Source organism: Corythoichthys intestinalis, chromosome 8, assembly GCF_030265065.1.
Source record: "Corythoichthys intestinalis isolate RoL2023-P3 chromosome 8, ASM3026506v1, whole genome shotgun sequence".
In the NCBI taxonomy this organism is placed as follows: Eukaryota; Metazoa; Chordata; class Actinopteri; order Syngnathiformes; family Syngnathidae; genus Corythoichthys; species Corythoichthys intestinalis.
In genome coordinates, this window is record NC_080402.1 from 3,225,547 (window position 1) to 3,242,131 (window position 16,585).

Sequence of the window (16,585 nt, forward strand, 5' to 3'; positions counted from 1 at the left end):
CGAAAAGATCTTTCATTGCCCCTACCAAAACGGCGACGTTCCGATCAAAGTCAATGCAGTGACATTAAAATGAAGTCGTAACTTGCTTATTTCTCAACCCATTTCAAACACTCTTCTATTTACTCAGTGGCTGCCATTAACGGCTCTAGGGAGGTTTGTTCATTTGTTGCCAACCTTGACCTTCCTGTTTAACTCAGCGGCTGCCATTGACGGCCATAGACGTCGAATTCAAACAGATTGGACTTCTACTATTGACAAGCTCGTTTCAATTCACAGGAGAAGGACAAAGAGCCACATGATTGGACATCTATCGCCATCAGTGGCAGCGAATGAGTTAATGTTGGGCATTGGTTCTTGACACTTTCACGCGTCTGGTTATTGTAGAAATGTCCAGCAAATTTGTTATTAATGGGGCAAGGGGCTATTTCCTGAAATTTCCAGGCATTATCTAATGGAAGTTAGACTATAAATTTCTGTTCTATACTGCTGGCCAAAAGTATTGGCACCCCTGCAAATCTGGCAGATAATGCTCAATTTTTCCTAGAAAATGATTGCGATTACAAATGCTTTGGTAGTAATATCTTCATTTATTTTGCTTGCAACAAAAAACACAAAAGACAATGGGGCAAAAAATTAAATCATTCTCATTTGACACAAAACTCCAAAAATGGGTATTGGCACCCTTTAAGAAATCATGTGACGCTTCTCTATTATATCTGTTACATACCCGTGGCGCATAACAGGTGGTGCCAATAACTAAATCACACTTGCAGCCAGTTAAAATGGATTAAAGTTGACCCAACCTGTGTCCTTGTGTGTAGCACATCGAGCATTGAGAAAAGAAAGACCAAAGAACTGTCTGAGGACTTGAGAAGCAAAATTGTGAGGAAGCATGGGCAATCTCAAGGCTACAAGTCCATCTCCAAAGACCTGGCTGTTCCTGTGTCTACCTTGCGCAGTGTCATCAATAAGTGTAAAGCCCATGGCTCTGTGGCTAACCTCCGTAGATGTGGATGGAGAAGAAAAATTGACGAGAGATTTCAACGAACAATGGTGGATAAAGAACCTCGACTAACATCCAAACAAGTTCAAGCTGTCCCGCAGTCCGACGGTACAACAGTGCCAACCCGTACTATCCGTTGGCATCTGAATGAAAAGGGACTCTATACCCAGGAAGACCCTACTTTTGACCCAGAGACATAAAAAAGCCAGGCTGGAGTTTGCATAGAGTTTATTTGAAAAAATGCACAGACAATTGACTTCAAATTCTTCAAATTTGTAACGACATGGAACTGGTGGATTGGCCATTGTCCTGCTTCAGAACCTGGACAACGCGCCTGCCTGGAAAACACCTTAAAGTCTGGATATTGTGGAGGATGGCTGGGGTAGATGGCGGCCGCGGTGTCTGACCACACTCGAAGAGGAACGATATCGAGGATGTTTCCTTTTGATGCGCTGCTGGCAGCTTCTGATTGTGCCAGGTGGGACAGTGATCGCTGGAATGGTCCTTCTGAAGGACCTAGCGATGCCAGTCCCCCAGGCCATGAGTCCACAACCGAAATGGCGATGCAACCTACTAGGAGCTGCGCAACCTTGAGATGAATGTTCGTCGGAAGTCAGCAAGGAACGAAAACTGCGACGAGGATTAAGTCAACAAAAGGAGGGTGGCGGACACGGCCTACCATCGGTCCTCAGCTATTCCCTATCCTGGATCGAATCAACTGAATATACTAATTACTGAATTATGAACTAGTCTACTGGATCTAATCAAGATAACGAGCACATTGCCTCGATCGACTATGGACCATTGGGAAAATGAACAATCAGGGGGGATGGTTATTATTAAAAAAAAAACAACAACTTGTAAACATTACGAAATCTGAATGACAAAAATTGATATTTGATATTTTCTGCGTCCTTTATGGTATACTGGGGACGGGTTTCAATAAGCTTCGGCTTCTCCTGTCAGCCCTTTTCTTTTCGGGTTTAATTATCAAAGATCCTCGAAAAACATTTTAATAACAGGCTTGGATTTGTCATGCCTGAAGGGAAAATAAATAAATAAATAAAACATTTTAAAAAATAAAAAACTAGGCCTTCAAGGAAAAGAACACGGTCCCCACAGTCAAACATGGCGGAGGTTCCCTGATGCTATGGGGTTGCTTTGCTACCTCTGACCCTGGACTGCTTGACCGTGTGCATGGCATTATGAAGTCTGAAGACTACCAACAAATTTTTCAGCATAATGTAGGGCTCAGTGTGAGAAAGCTGGGTCTGCCTCAGTCTTCCGGCAGGACAATGAACCAAAACACAGTTCAAAAAGCACTAGAGAATAGTTTGAGAGAAAGCACTGGAGACTTCTAAAGTGGCCAGCAATGAGTCCAGACCTGAATCCCATAGAACACCTGTGGAGAGATCTTAAAATGGCAGTCTGGAGAAGGCACCCTTCAAATCTCAGAGACCTGGAGCAGTTAGCCAAAGAATGGTCTAAAATTCTAATTAGCATGATTTCCTGACCAATGTATCTATAATCGTTGTATCGCTATATCGTGAGATCATCGTTATCGTGAGCTTTGTATCGTAAATCGCATCGTGAGGTACCAAGAAAATAGTTGATTTTCTGTATGAGTTTTGATAGACATATCCAACGCTAACACAAAGCTATTTTTTTTAAAACTTTCAAGTCAATTCCATCAGACTGAATTTTGGATCACGTTTCAGGCACATTACCTGCAGCAAAAACATCTATGACACCAATTACCACGATATGAGAGTGGCCTGTTTGGAGGGAGGTTGGGGACACTCCTAAATGTCAGGTCACTTTCTATTCAGGGCGTATGTGGGTCAGCGGCGAGGAAGAGGGAAAAAACAACAACAACAAAAGGTCCAATAAGCGTGTGTCTTGGGTGTTCTCACATTCTCATCATGTCAGCCATGAAATAAGCCCTGACCGCCTGTTTTCGAATCTTCTTGGTGATCCACGCCGCGAGGTGTTTGCTCATCTGTGTTGAAAGAGGTGCAAGTAATAATCAGGCGAATACGAAAGCGCATTATTGACCTCGGAACGCCGTTTCTTTAAGAGACAGGAAATAGCTGACGGGCAAGCTAGCCGTTCCTCCGAATCATAATCCGGGCTAGTTGCTCGATTAACCCCTTTGTGCACAAATTATGACTTTTTTAACCCATTTCCATTTGTGGAATATTTTTGTACTGTATATACGGAACAATCAATGTGGCGTGCCAACATTTTTTGCGCATCTTCTTAGGACGTTCACGACTACCCGAATTTTTCAGTTAACTCCTTGGCTGCTATTGACGACAGTAGACATTAGGGGTGTGACGATATATAGAAAAGTTGATTTATCGCGATACTTTGTAGCCCAATAGTCAATATATATATATTTGAAATGTGTCACTGTTTTAAAGAGAAAAAAAAAAGTCAGGAACCAACAAGTTGCTACCAAAATCTTACGTTAGAATAGTGTCTACGTTAGCACACTCGCTACCATTGATGGTGCTAGACACCCAATTTATTAGAGGTGTGCAAAATTTCCGATTCTTAGATTATTCGCGATTCGGCCGTGGAAGATTAAAGAACGATTCACAAACATCCAAATTCCGATCATTGAAATATGCCAAGTAACGCGGAAGTACAACACACTCAGCGCGCCGTGCGGTCTTCGGGACGCAATGAGGTACGGAGCGAGAGTAGATAAACATCATGCTTCTCATTACCCGGCCCCTCGGGTAATGCCAATGCTCAACTCACGGCTCTAGCTCAACTCATGCCGCGAGATAAAAAAACACAACAACATACCTGACTGCTGCCGAAAAGCTGCTACAAAGTACATCCACATAATGTTACGGTAGATATCATTTATATAGGACTAGATGCAATATAGATTCGGTAGCGTTAGCAGTAGAGCTGGGAATCTTTGGGCACCTAACGATTCGATTACGATTCAGAGGCTCCGATTCGATTATAAAACGATTATTGATGCACCTCCGTCCTTTTTTTTTTTTTTTTTTTTTTTTTTAATGTTTTGTACATTAGTTCCAAAATTGTTCAAAAATACTCTCAGGCTAAACCAAACTACAATTTCACTATCAACATATAACAGTAAACAAATATTCAAAAATAACGTTAAATAAAAAAACTCCAGTCCCCATTGTGTATCAGCAGCTTTAAACTACATTCAATTAATTTAATGTTGTGAATCAACCGTTAAAGTTGTTAAAATTGCTCCCGTTATTCCATAGTTTCCCTAAAGTTTTAAAACTATTTTAAAGATTGATTCAAGTCAATATTTTACCGATTTAGGAGTATTTTAGATAAAAAGTTAATTAGGTTTGCTTGGAAGGTTCGCTACAACAGCCTTGCAGGGAAGTGTACTGCTTTAAGATGGCGGCCGTTTACTAACACCCGCATCTAGCTTTTTGTAGATGTGCTGTTAATGCTATCGAATCTATAATGCATCTAGTCTTATATAAATGACATCTACCGTAACAGTGTGTGGCTGTACTTTGTAGCAGCTTTTCAGCAGCAGTCAGGTATGTTTTTGTGTTTTTTATCTCGTGGCATGAGTTGAGCTAGAGCCGTGAGTTGAGCATTGGCATTACCCAAGGGGCCGGGTAATGAGAAGCATGATGTTTAGCTAATCTCGCTCCGTCCCGTCCCGAAGACCGAGCGGCGCGCTGAGTGTGTTGTACTTCCGCTTTACTTGGCATATTTCAATAATCGGAATTTGGATGTTTGTGAATCGTTCTCGAATCTTCCACGGCCGAATCGTGAATAATCTAAGAATCGGAAATTTTGCACACCTCTAGTTAGCAGCACATCTACAGAAACTAGATGCGGGCGTTAGTAAACGGCCGCCATCTTAAAGCAGTACACTTCCCTGCAAGGCTGTTGTAGCGAACCTTCCAAGCAAACCTAATTAACTTTTTATCTAAAATACTCCTAAATCGGTAAAATATTGACTTGAATCAATCTTTAAAATAGTTTTAAAACTTTCACATGTCGAAAGTAGACAAAAGGGAAATTATGGAATAACGGGAGCAATTTTAACAACTTTAACGGTTGATTCACAACATTAAATTAATTGAATGTAGTTTAAAGCTGCTGATACAGAATGGAGTTTGTTATTTACTGTTATTTTTGTATATTTGTTTACTGTTATATGTTGATACTGAAATTGTAGTTTGGTTTAGCCTGAGAGTATTTTTGAACAATTTTTGAACTAATGTACAAAACATTAAAAAAAAAAAAAAAAAAAAAAGGAGGGGGGTGCATCAATAATCGTTTTATAATCGAATCGGAGCCTCTGAATCGTAATCGTAATCGAATCGTTAGGTGCCCAAAGATTCCCAGCTCTACAATTTATGTTGACTGGATTGGACGTCAAGACCCGTCAAAGGCACTGAAACCGGAACATTCACTGCCGGTCTTTTGTGGGCATTTATAGGTCACTTCCTGTTCAATTTTGGGAATTAACAAGTTACTTCCTGTTGATTTTTGAGCGCGAGTTGGAGCGCTTTCTGTTTGTACTTTTCCTCATCCCCGCATGTCAGCGGAAGAACCTTTGTTTTCAAAATAAAAGTTTTTTGCCCGAAACTCCGCAACTGAGTCCACCTCGTCGGCTCGGTCTGACACCCTAGTAGACTTCCGATCCATTTGGACTTCTACTTCAAATGGATTGGACATCTATGGTCATCGTGACTGAATTCAGATCGCACCCACTTTGCCTAACAACTGTGATATGTGTTGGCTCCGCAGTTCCCAAAGAGGGTCTGAAGAACCAGGCGGCGTTCGAGGAGATGCGAGTTAATTACATCAAGGAGCTCCGGCGCTCAGTGGGCAAGGCCACCAACAACTCGGGCCAAACCTGGCAGCGCTTCTTCCAGCTCACCAAGCTACTGGACGCCATGCACGACGTAAGTACAGGCAGCTTTCGGAAGCTCCAATCATTGGAAATATATATATTTTTTTCGTTTTCTGGAATGGCGGCAGAGCGGATTTGGATCATACTTAGCGCTTGGCCGATGCGCCGGCTCCAAATAGGGATTAGCGCATCCCAATCTGGCCCCCCGAGGGGGTTGCGGTTATTTCGGCCGACCAGAACAGAAAGCGGAACCGGGCCAAGTGACAGTTTTTCTGGATGGCGGCGGTCACTGTAGGGCTCTCGCTTGCCAAAATTCACTAACCTTAATGAGTGGATGAATAGCTGAGGCTAATGCATCATAGATAATCAGGGAAGTCACAAGTGCCCCCTTGTGGTCACTTGAATAGAGAGTTGGATTTGCTCTGCATAAAGGTTTCCTCAGAGCTCATTTTTGGAAAACATGGACAATAGAACAATCTGATAACAACACTATTGTCACGACACTTATACTTTATGATTGAGGAAACATTGTTTTGCAAGAAAAAAAAATATTTGTCAGAAGGATAATTTCTCAGGAGTCATTTCCTTGCTAATAGTTAATAGGGTTGTGAAAGGTATCGATTAATATCTAAGTATCGGTAGAAATGTTTTATCCTAACACAATAATTGATTGCAAAAGTATCGATATTCATTTGTTTGTATTTTATGGAGCGCCTAAAGGGAAATCGACAGAAATAAAATGAATTTAAACAATCTGGTGCGCATGAGAAACAATCAGGTTCACACCAGAAACTATCTAGTAAACATGAGCATTATATAGCATTTAAGATAGCGGACTTTTGCTATGCAAGTTAGCTAATTGTTGTAAACATTAGCATTATTTAGTATTTTAGCTAGTGGACTTTTGCTATGCAAGTTAGCCAATTGTTGTAAACATTAGCATTATTTAGCATTTAAGCAAGCAGACCTTTGCTATCCAAGTTAGCTAATTGTTGTACACGTTAGCATTATATAGCATTTAAGCTAGCGCCTAGCAGACTTGCTGGGCAAGTTAGCCAACTCTTGTAAACATGAACACTATAGGCTATAGCAATTAAGTAGTGGACTTTTGCTATGCAATTTAGCCAATAGCACCAATGTAACAATTGGCTAACTTGCACAGCAAAAAACTGCTATCTTAAATGCTATATAATGCTAATGTTTACTAGATTGTTTCTGGTGTGCACCAGCACCCCATACTATCTGGTGTGCACCAGATAGTTTCTGGTACGCACGAGAAAACTATCTGGTATACATTAGCATGATATAGCATTTAAGCTAGCGGACTTTTGCCATGCAAGTTAGCCAATTGTTGTAAACATTAGCATTATATAGCATTTAATCTAGCGGACTTTTGCTATGGAAGTTAGCCAATTGTTGTAAACATTAGCATTATATAGCAATTAAGTAGTGGACTTTTGCTATGCAATTTAGCCAATGGCACCAATGCAACAATTGGCTAACTTGCACATTAAAAGTCTGCTATCTTAAATGCTATATAATGCTAATGTTTACTAGATTGTTTCTGGTGCGCACCAGCACCCCATACTATCTGGTGTGCACCAGATAGTTTCTGGTACACACGAGAAAACTATCCGGTATACATTAGCATGATATAGCATTTAAGCTAGCGGACTTTTCCCATGCAAGTTAGCCAATTGTTGTAAACATTAGCATTATATAGCATTTAATCTAGCGGACTTTTGCTATAGAAGTTAGCCAATTGTTGCAAACGTTAGCATTATATAGCATTCAAGCTAGCGGACGTTTGTTATGCAATTTAACCAATGCAACAATGGCGTACCGCAAGCAACACGTCACTTCCGTTCATTAATATTCATGGTATTAGCTACGGTTGCTATGCAAGGACAAGCCACCATTTGTCCCTAATAGGAAATGAATGGAAATCGTGTACGAAGGAGATGTTTACAGGGCTAAACCTACCAATTCTCTCCGCAAATGATGTGCCTGGTGCCAAATTGACTGGCATAGATGTGGAATAACATAAAAATGTTCAGTTAAAGAGATGGCTTTAGCGTCGAAGGCTGAAAAAGACGAAAAAAACGAGCCGACCTAAGCATAGCTTTAGCTTTTTTTTAACCGACGCGACTGACAATGACATTCTCCAGTTTCAACAAGCTATCCTTTACCATCAGCCCTGTCTTTTTTATATATCCTCTGGTTGTCCTACGTCTCTTAACGTTCTTGGGGGTAACTTAGTTAGCTTTGTGTAGCGGTCGCAAATGCTACTCAGTGACAGCCAACGAACACTTTTAATTTTTTCATTGATAACACATCTTAATCCTATAATTTATTTACACTTCCCCCTTACTAAAGTTGTTATATATATATATATATATAACAGAAACGGTAAAAGTGGCAGTCAGATACCATCGTAGTTTTTTTCAGGTCATTCATTGTCAGACACAAGCAGTACGGCACAATGTTACGCTAAAAAAAAAAAAGTAAAAATATAAAAATGGCTTACCTCTTTGTCCTCTGAAAGACGATGCTAACCCAACATAATGTTTACTGCATATGAAACGTGAATGGATTCGCCGAGCTGGTGTTAAAGTCCACGCAAGTTGATTCGGTTTTCACATTTTTTCATCCCGAGTTTTTGGTTTCCGGGAACGTATGAAGAAAACATCCTTCATGGTCGTAATGTCTAGAGTCGTTTCTACAAGTTCCAAAAAAGCAATGCGTGATCGCCATGTTCGTTTTTGAAAGATTACCGGCGAAACGTAGCACTTTTTACGTGGGGTCTATGCGAGGGCGGGTCTATAATGTCCCACTTCGGCTTTACTTCCGCTTTACGATGCGGCGTCACGGTCTAAAAATAGACTGCGTGCGGTACGCCATTGGCTAACTTGCAGAGCAAAAGTCTGCTAGCTTAAATGCTATATAATGCTAACGTTTACTAAATTGTTTCTGGTGCGCACCAGCAGTCCATACTATCTGGTGTGCACCAGATAGTTTCTGGTACGCACGAGAAACAATCTGGTACGCACGAGAAAACTATCTGGTATACATTAGCATGATATACCATTTAAGCTGGCAGACTTTTGCTATGCAAGATAGCCAATTGTTGTAAACATTAGCATTGTACGGCATTTAAGCTAGCGGACTTTTGCAATACAAGTTAGCCAATTGCACCAATTAAACATTTGGGTAACTTGCATAACAAAAGTCCACTAGCTTAAATGCTATGTAATGCTAATTTTTGCCAGAAAGTTTCTGGTGCACACGAGAAACAATCTGGTCTGCATGAGAAAAGTATCTGGTAAACATTAGCATTATATAGCATTTAAGCTACCGTAGTTTTGCTCTGTAAGTTAGCCAATTGTAGTAAACATTAGCATTGTATAGCGTTTAAGCTAGCAGACTTTTGCTATGCAAGTTTGGCAATTGTAATTTTTTTTTCACGTGTTGAAAAATATATACGTCATTTGCAGAAAAAATGTACAGTATAATACCCAAGTAAATAATTAAATAATAATAATAATACATTTTAAAAAATGGAATGTCCCAGAAAAAAAATCTTAATTTACAAAATTACAAAAAAAAATTACAAAATAGTTGTGCCGTAGAAATTCAACGTTTTAAATAAAAAAAATAAAGGATTGTACAAATTGTTTGCTTCCCTTCCAAAGCTTGTTGCTAGGCAGAGTTCACAGAGCACAAACATGTACTTCCCATTTGCTACTACAAATTCATCCATTATGCAGTAGTTTTTGAGAGAGAAAAAAATCATCAAATAAGAGAACAGCCATTGAATTTACTATGCTAGGGGACTTTTGCTATGCAAGTTAGCCAATTGTTGTAAACATTAGCATTATTTAGCATTTAAGCTAGCGGACTTTTGTTATGCAAGTTAGACAATTTTCTTCAATTTCTTTCAGATTAAAAAATAATAATAATAATATCCCAGAGAAAAACTTAATTTACAAAATTACAAAAAAATTAGAAAGGTTGCACCATAGAAATTCAACATTTTATAAATGTAAAGGTATTCTACAAATTGTTTAAAATTCGTTTCCCTTATAAAGCTTGTTGCTAGGCAGAATTTACAGAGCGCAATCATCTACTTCCTATTTGCTACTACAAAGTCATCCATTATGCAATACCTTTTGAAAAAAAAAAACCCTATCAATTAAGAGAACAAAGTCATTGAATTTACTATAAGGCGACATAGATGGAAATGACATCAGCCTGTTGTGTATCAAAACTATTTGTAAATCTAACCGACATACTATTTTGTGCATCAGCTGGTGGCCAACCTGCTGGACTTCTGCTTCTACACCTTCCGCGAGTCGCAAGCCTTGAAGGTGGAGTTCCCCGACATGCTGGTGGAGATCATCAGTGACCAGATACCAAAGGTGGAGTCGGGCCTCACCCACACCATCTACTTCCACAAGAAGTGACACGAGGGGCGGCAAAAAAGAAAAACCTGAAAACTTTTGAAAAACGCTGCCGAGAACCCGGACGCGAGAACCAATGCAAGGCTGGGGAAGCCGGCTAGCGCCTGTAGCGCGCCGCAAGAACGCGCCAAAAGCGGGTCGGCGTCGGGAAGCGGTCTTTCTAATCCTCGTGCACCCCAAAGACGCTATGTTTTCAACGGAGGTAAAGCCATACATTTTCCTAGGAATCCCGAGGACAAGAAAATCCCTCAAAATGAAAAAAATTCACATACAGTAAATGGATATACGCCAATAGTTTAGACGTTGCTTTGCCGCATATCTCCAGCAGGACTACAAACCGACGACATCGCGCATGAATATGAGGTCAAAGGTCAAGTGGGATGTTTTCCAAGGGCTACATATTTATCGACGTGAGCTCACTATGAAATTCAATTGGTGAAAAAAAGGACGGAGAGCAAAATGAGTCCTACCTGAAGGAATTTTCATGCGATAAGTTGAATGTGGAAGTGGCATGACAAAGTGGCAAAATACGCAAATAAATAGAAATTAGTTGTCCGGTCTTATCAAAATCACATCATTCATACATGAAACAAATCAAATGTTATGGGGCACAAAGGTTGTATACAGTTTTGCCAAAACTGTATGGTTTGACCAAAATTTACCAAAAACTTTCCCATTCATTTCTAATGGCCAAAATTTAGATCCAAACCTGCACGAATCTTCATTGGCATATCCAAAAATTATAAAAATAATTAATGAATTATTGATAACTAACCTAATCACTAAACCCAAAGGTTCTTGAATAAAGAATTGGAACGTAGGCCCTAAACCCAAATGGTTCTGGGTAGTGCCTAACCTCAAACAGTTGGGGGGCACTGCTCTAAGCACAACCGTTCGGAACCCACGTCAAAACTCAACATTTTTGAAGTACACTTCTAAACCAAACCCTTGTGTTTATTTGAAAAAGAATTGGAACGTGTGCCCTAAACCCAAATGGTTCTGGGTAGTGCCTTACCTCAACCAGTGGGTGTGCTGCTCTGGTCACAACCGTTTGGAACCCGCGTCAAAACCCAACCCGTTTGAGCTTTTGGAAAAAGAACTGGACCGATAGCCCTAAACCCAAAAATTCAGAATAATGCCTGACCTCAACCAATAGGGGGCAAAGCTAGAATCCTGACGGTTTGGGAGACTAGGCCCTAACCATAAAACACTTTACAACCATGCTTAACCTTAACAGCTAGGTGGGCGTACGAAAGAGGGAGAGGATTAAATAAGAACCCCCTACCCTCTCCTTTACCCTAAACTCAGCAATACGGAGGACTCGATAATAAAACGAGAAGATGGAAGAACTAAAACCAGAACTAAACAAGAACTCTGAAAATCGGTTTGAAAGAAGCTAAACAATTCAAATGGATTATACGGACGAAACAAATAATATAGTGGTAAAAACAAATAAGTCCCGATCCTGGAAGAAGTACCGCACTCATTGACCGGTATCGCAAACAGAAGCGAGGAGTCGGTGACGGGCGTTGGCCTTTGCCTTGCCTTTAACTTTCCTTAACCAGCCAGTTGACGGAGGAACCGGGGCTTTCTTATCGAGATAAAGTTCACCTAAACCCAAAATCAACGGGAAGTGACCGATTAACAGGAAATGACCCAGAAATGCCCCAAAATCAACAGAAAGTGACACGAAATCAACAGGAACTGGACCACAAAATACCCCTAAATATACAGGAAGTGACCCTTGAAAGTCTCAAAATCAAGAAGAAGTGACCCAAAAAAATGCCGCAGATTCAACCAGAAGTGAGCCGATGTACCAACAATAACAGCAAAGCTAAAATCGCAATTATATGCGGTCGTGGACTTAACGAATTATGGCTAATTGTATTGTGATGCCCCACTGGATGCTTTACCAATGTTAATGAATACTCACATAACAAATCCCAAGCATCTTTGTTTGGAGATATCTAATGGTCAATAAGAATAACTGCTGTTCTAAGCTATGACCAGCCCTTGTACAAAGGCTTCCACATTCACTTTGAAGGCGACATGCATATTGATCCAAAATCGATAATGTAAAACCCGATGTCGATATTATCCAGTCTGATTTTTAAAATAAATAAAAGCCGATATATCGGCTGATAAAACGGTCAATGAACCCCACATATCGCCCAACTGATCATATTGGCCCATAAAAACTGATATATCGGTCGATATCTTCCGATATTGGTCAGCAAAGCCCACATATCGGCCAACTGATCATATTGGTTGATAAAAACTGATATATTGGCCGATATCTCAGCCGACAAGGCGATATGTTGGCCGATATATCGGTCGATATCTTCTGATATCGGTCAACAAAGCCACATATCGGCCAACTGATCATATTGGCCGATAAAAAACAATATATTGGCCGATATATCAGCAGATGAAGCCGATATATCCGTCGATATCTTCCGATATTGGTGAGCAAAGCCCACATATTGGCCAACTGATCATATTTGCCGTTAAAAAACGATATATAAGCAGATGAAGCCGATATATCCGTCGATATCTTCCGATATTGGTGAGCAAAGCCCACATATTGGCCAACTGATCATATTGGCCGATAAAAACCGTTATATTGGCCGATATATCAGCAGATAAAGCCGATAAATCCGTCGATATCTTCCGATATTGGTGAGCAAAGCCCACATATTAGCCAACTGATCATATTTGCCGATAAAAAACCATATATTGGCCGATATATCAGCAGATGTAGCCGATATATCCGTCGATATCTTCCGATATTGGTGAGCAAAGCCCACATATTGGCCAACTGATCATATTGGCCGATAAAAACCGACATATTGGCCGATATATCAGCAGATAAAGCCGATAAATCCGTCGATATCTTCCGATATTGGTGAGCAAAGCCCACATATTAGCCAACTGATCATATTTGCCGATAAAAAAACATATATTGGCCGATATATCCGCAGATAAAGCCGATAAATCCGTCGATATCTTCCGATATTGGTGAGCAAAGCCCACATATTAGCCAACTGATCATATTTGCCGATAAAAAAAACATATATTGGCCGATATATCCGCAGATAAAGCCGATAAATCCGTCGATATCTTCCGATATTGGTGAGCAAAGCCCACATATTGGCCAACTGATCATATTTGCCTTTAAAAACCGAAATATTGGCCGATATATCAGCAGATAAAGCCGATATATCGGTCGATATCTTCTGCTATTGGGCAGCAAAGCCCACATATTGGCCAACTGATCATATTTGCCGTTAAAAACCGACATATTGGCCGATAAGCCGATATATCGGCTGATATCTTCCGATATCTCAGCCGATATATCGACTGATATCTTCCGATATCTCAGCCGAATAGGCAATATGTCGGCCGATATATCGGTCGATATCTTCTGATATCGGTCAACAAAGCCCACATATCGGCCAACTGATCATATTGGCCGATACATCGGCTGATATCTTCCGATAAATCAGCTAATAAGCCGATATATAGGCCGATATATCAGCCACATATTGACCAACTGATTATATCGACCGATAAAAGCAGATACATTGGACTATATACTGGTCGATATTGGCCGATATTTACCAATAAAGGCCACACATCGGCCAACTGATAATATCAAACGATAATAGCCGCTATATCGGCTACACAAAAATATCGGACAACTCTAGTTGAAGCACGATAACGTCACATAAGTTTTTCTTTTGTCACTTTGTCTCATTTCCACATCAAAATGATTCTCTTGAAACCACGAATATTCTGTTTGGGTATGAATAATTTTGTCCCGACATGCAATGAAACAATCCAAACTAATATGCAAACAACTAACCGAGTCACTATTGCGGGTGTATAATCAAGACAATATTCTTGAGGGATTCATTTTGGGTAAGAAAGAAAAAAATGGCGCTAACGGAAGGGAAGGCTACGCGACGCGCTAACGTTTGTGCAGCTTGTCCTATTTGACGTCTGTTTTGCCTCACGAGCAAAGGCAGCAAAGTCACTTTGTCACCCGGAAGTCCAACTATTAATAAAGCATTTTTAGAAGAGTTGTCTCTAGTTTTTTTCGGGGGACGAGACGAGACGCTCCTTTTTACATCGAGGTGCTTCATTTCTTACTAATGCCAGGCCAAACATTTGTACAGACACGAAATACACTCACACACATGTTGTCGTCTGTCCAACAACAACAAAAATAATGCTTGTCCAAAGTTTGCTTGTTTCTATTTATTGCACTTTTTTCAGGCTGAGAAAAGACACCCGAATGGGAGAAAATACATGTAATAACGTTTGTAATATTTCAGGAGGGTATTCATTTTATTCATATATACTGTGTTCCCATAAGTCCCCCACCCAAAAAATCGTTTACACACAATCATCGTTTACGGAATTTAAAATATTATTATTTAGTGTAAAAAAAAAAAAAAAAAATACATAAATAATAAAATAGAATAAAAATATAATTATTGTCATTTTCTTCCAGTCAAAAACATCAACCCCAAAAGGTTTTAAAAATGTTTTCACATGCACAAAAAAAACAACCAACCACAAAAAAACCCCAAAAAGAAAACATACAAATAAAAAAAACTAGATTATCGATTTTTAAAATGATCACTAGTGTTATTATACTTAATATACACAAAAATATGATAGTTAAACACATAAAAATGATTGAACAAAAAAACCCTAACCCTCAAAAACTGTTCTAAAGTTACTTTTAAACACAAAACAAAGTAGTTCAGATTTTTAAATTTAGCACTATTATTATAATTATTACACACACAAAACACATTTTTCCCGAGATAATGTATATTAAGAAAAAAAAAAAAATTATACAGCATATGAATTCCTCCAGAATATTAGATATTTAAAAAAATATATATTTTACACACAAAAACAGTTTCATTAAAATTATTAAATTATTATCACTTAGTTAAACAAAAAAAAGTTGTTTATTTAAAAAAGACAATTGGCGAAAACCCAATAATAATTAGATAAAAACAATATAGATTCAATATAGATTTCTTTTAGTAAAATGATAACTATTATCATTATTAAACACAAAAATGTAAGTTGTTTTTTTTTCAAAAACAAAAAACACCAAAATGATTTAATTAAAACAAAAAAAAAATTAAAAAAAAAAAAATGAATTGACAAAAAAATAGATACATTAATAAATAAATAAATAAAAACCAGATGGATTACAGATTTTTTAAAAATGATCACTATTCTCATTATTTATTAAACACAAAAATATGTTATTTTTTTCCAAGCCCGACCCTCCCAAAAAAGCCAAAATTATTTACAACAAAAAAATTGCACAAACTGTTTCAAACTTTCTTATCGACAAAAAAACATAATGCAATTCAGATTTTTAAAATTGGCATTATTATTATAATTATTATTATTAATATCACACCAAAACACATTTTTTCTTTATATCCCCCTCCCAAAAAAAAAAAAAAAAAAATTTGTTTTAAAAAAACAAACATAATTTCACGGAAAAAACCATGATGTAGTTCATGAAATTTTGAAATAATCCCTATTATTATTATGCACATCAAACAAACAAACAAAAATACAGTAGTTCATGGCTTTTTTTTTTGCATAAGCAGCAATTAAAAAACAAACCAACATGAAAATGACTTTTTCTTTAGTACCCTCAAAACTCTTCAGTTTTTATTTTACTCAAACTCCTTTTTCTCAGCAATTTAGGTTAAAACTGACAAAGTTTGTACAAGCATACTTTTAGTTGAATGACGACGACACCCACTGTACAGTTGATTAAACACAGACTTAATCTGCAGTGCTTAATGTACAGCTACTAACTAACTAACGAGAGCTATTGTAAAGTTTGGAAATACATCTGTACATTTGCGTTGACCCCCAAATGGTGATGCTACTGAAGAGTGAGAAGAGTCCAACCCCCCTTTATCCTCATTGGATAGTGATGAGTTGTTGTTTTTTTTTTTTGTATTTTTTGTCGTTGTTGGATTAGCCATATCCTCTTTGCTTTATTTTTTTCTTTTTGTGTGAGTGTACAAAGTATAGTACAGTCAGTTGTTGGCACGAGAAGCAACCAATCAGGACATCCCTCCTCATTTTTGGAATACAGTGGAACCTCCATCATGACGTTTGTCTTCAAAAATGAGTGTTATTTTATGGTATTTTATTGTTTTGCTTTTGTTGCTCCTTCCCGTTTCCAACTTA

At 38.7% G+C, this 16,585-nt stretch overlaps 1 protein-coding gene across 1 annotated transcript in view; it reads left to right on the forward strand.

Moving 5' to 3' along the window:
- The window catches only part of nr3c2 (nuclear receptor subfamily 3, group C, member 2), a 160,584-nt gene extending 146,160 nt beyond the window's left edge, over positions 1–14,424 (forward strand). Inside the window, exons 8-9 of the mRNA XM_057843973.1 lie at positions 5,777–5,934; positions 10,190–14,424. Coding sequence (XP_057699956.1) covers positions 5,777–5,934; positions 10,190–10,345 — 314 coding nt within the window. The 3' untranslated portion in view covers positions 10,346–14,424. The remainder of the gene's footprint in view (positions 1–5,776; positions 5,935–10,189) is intronic.
- Positions 14,425–16,585: the final 2,161 nt, after the last annotated feature.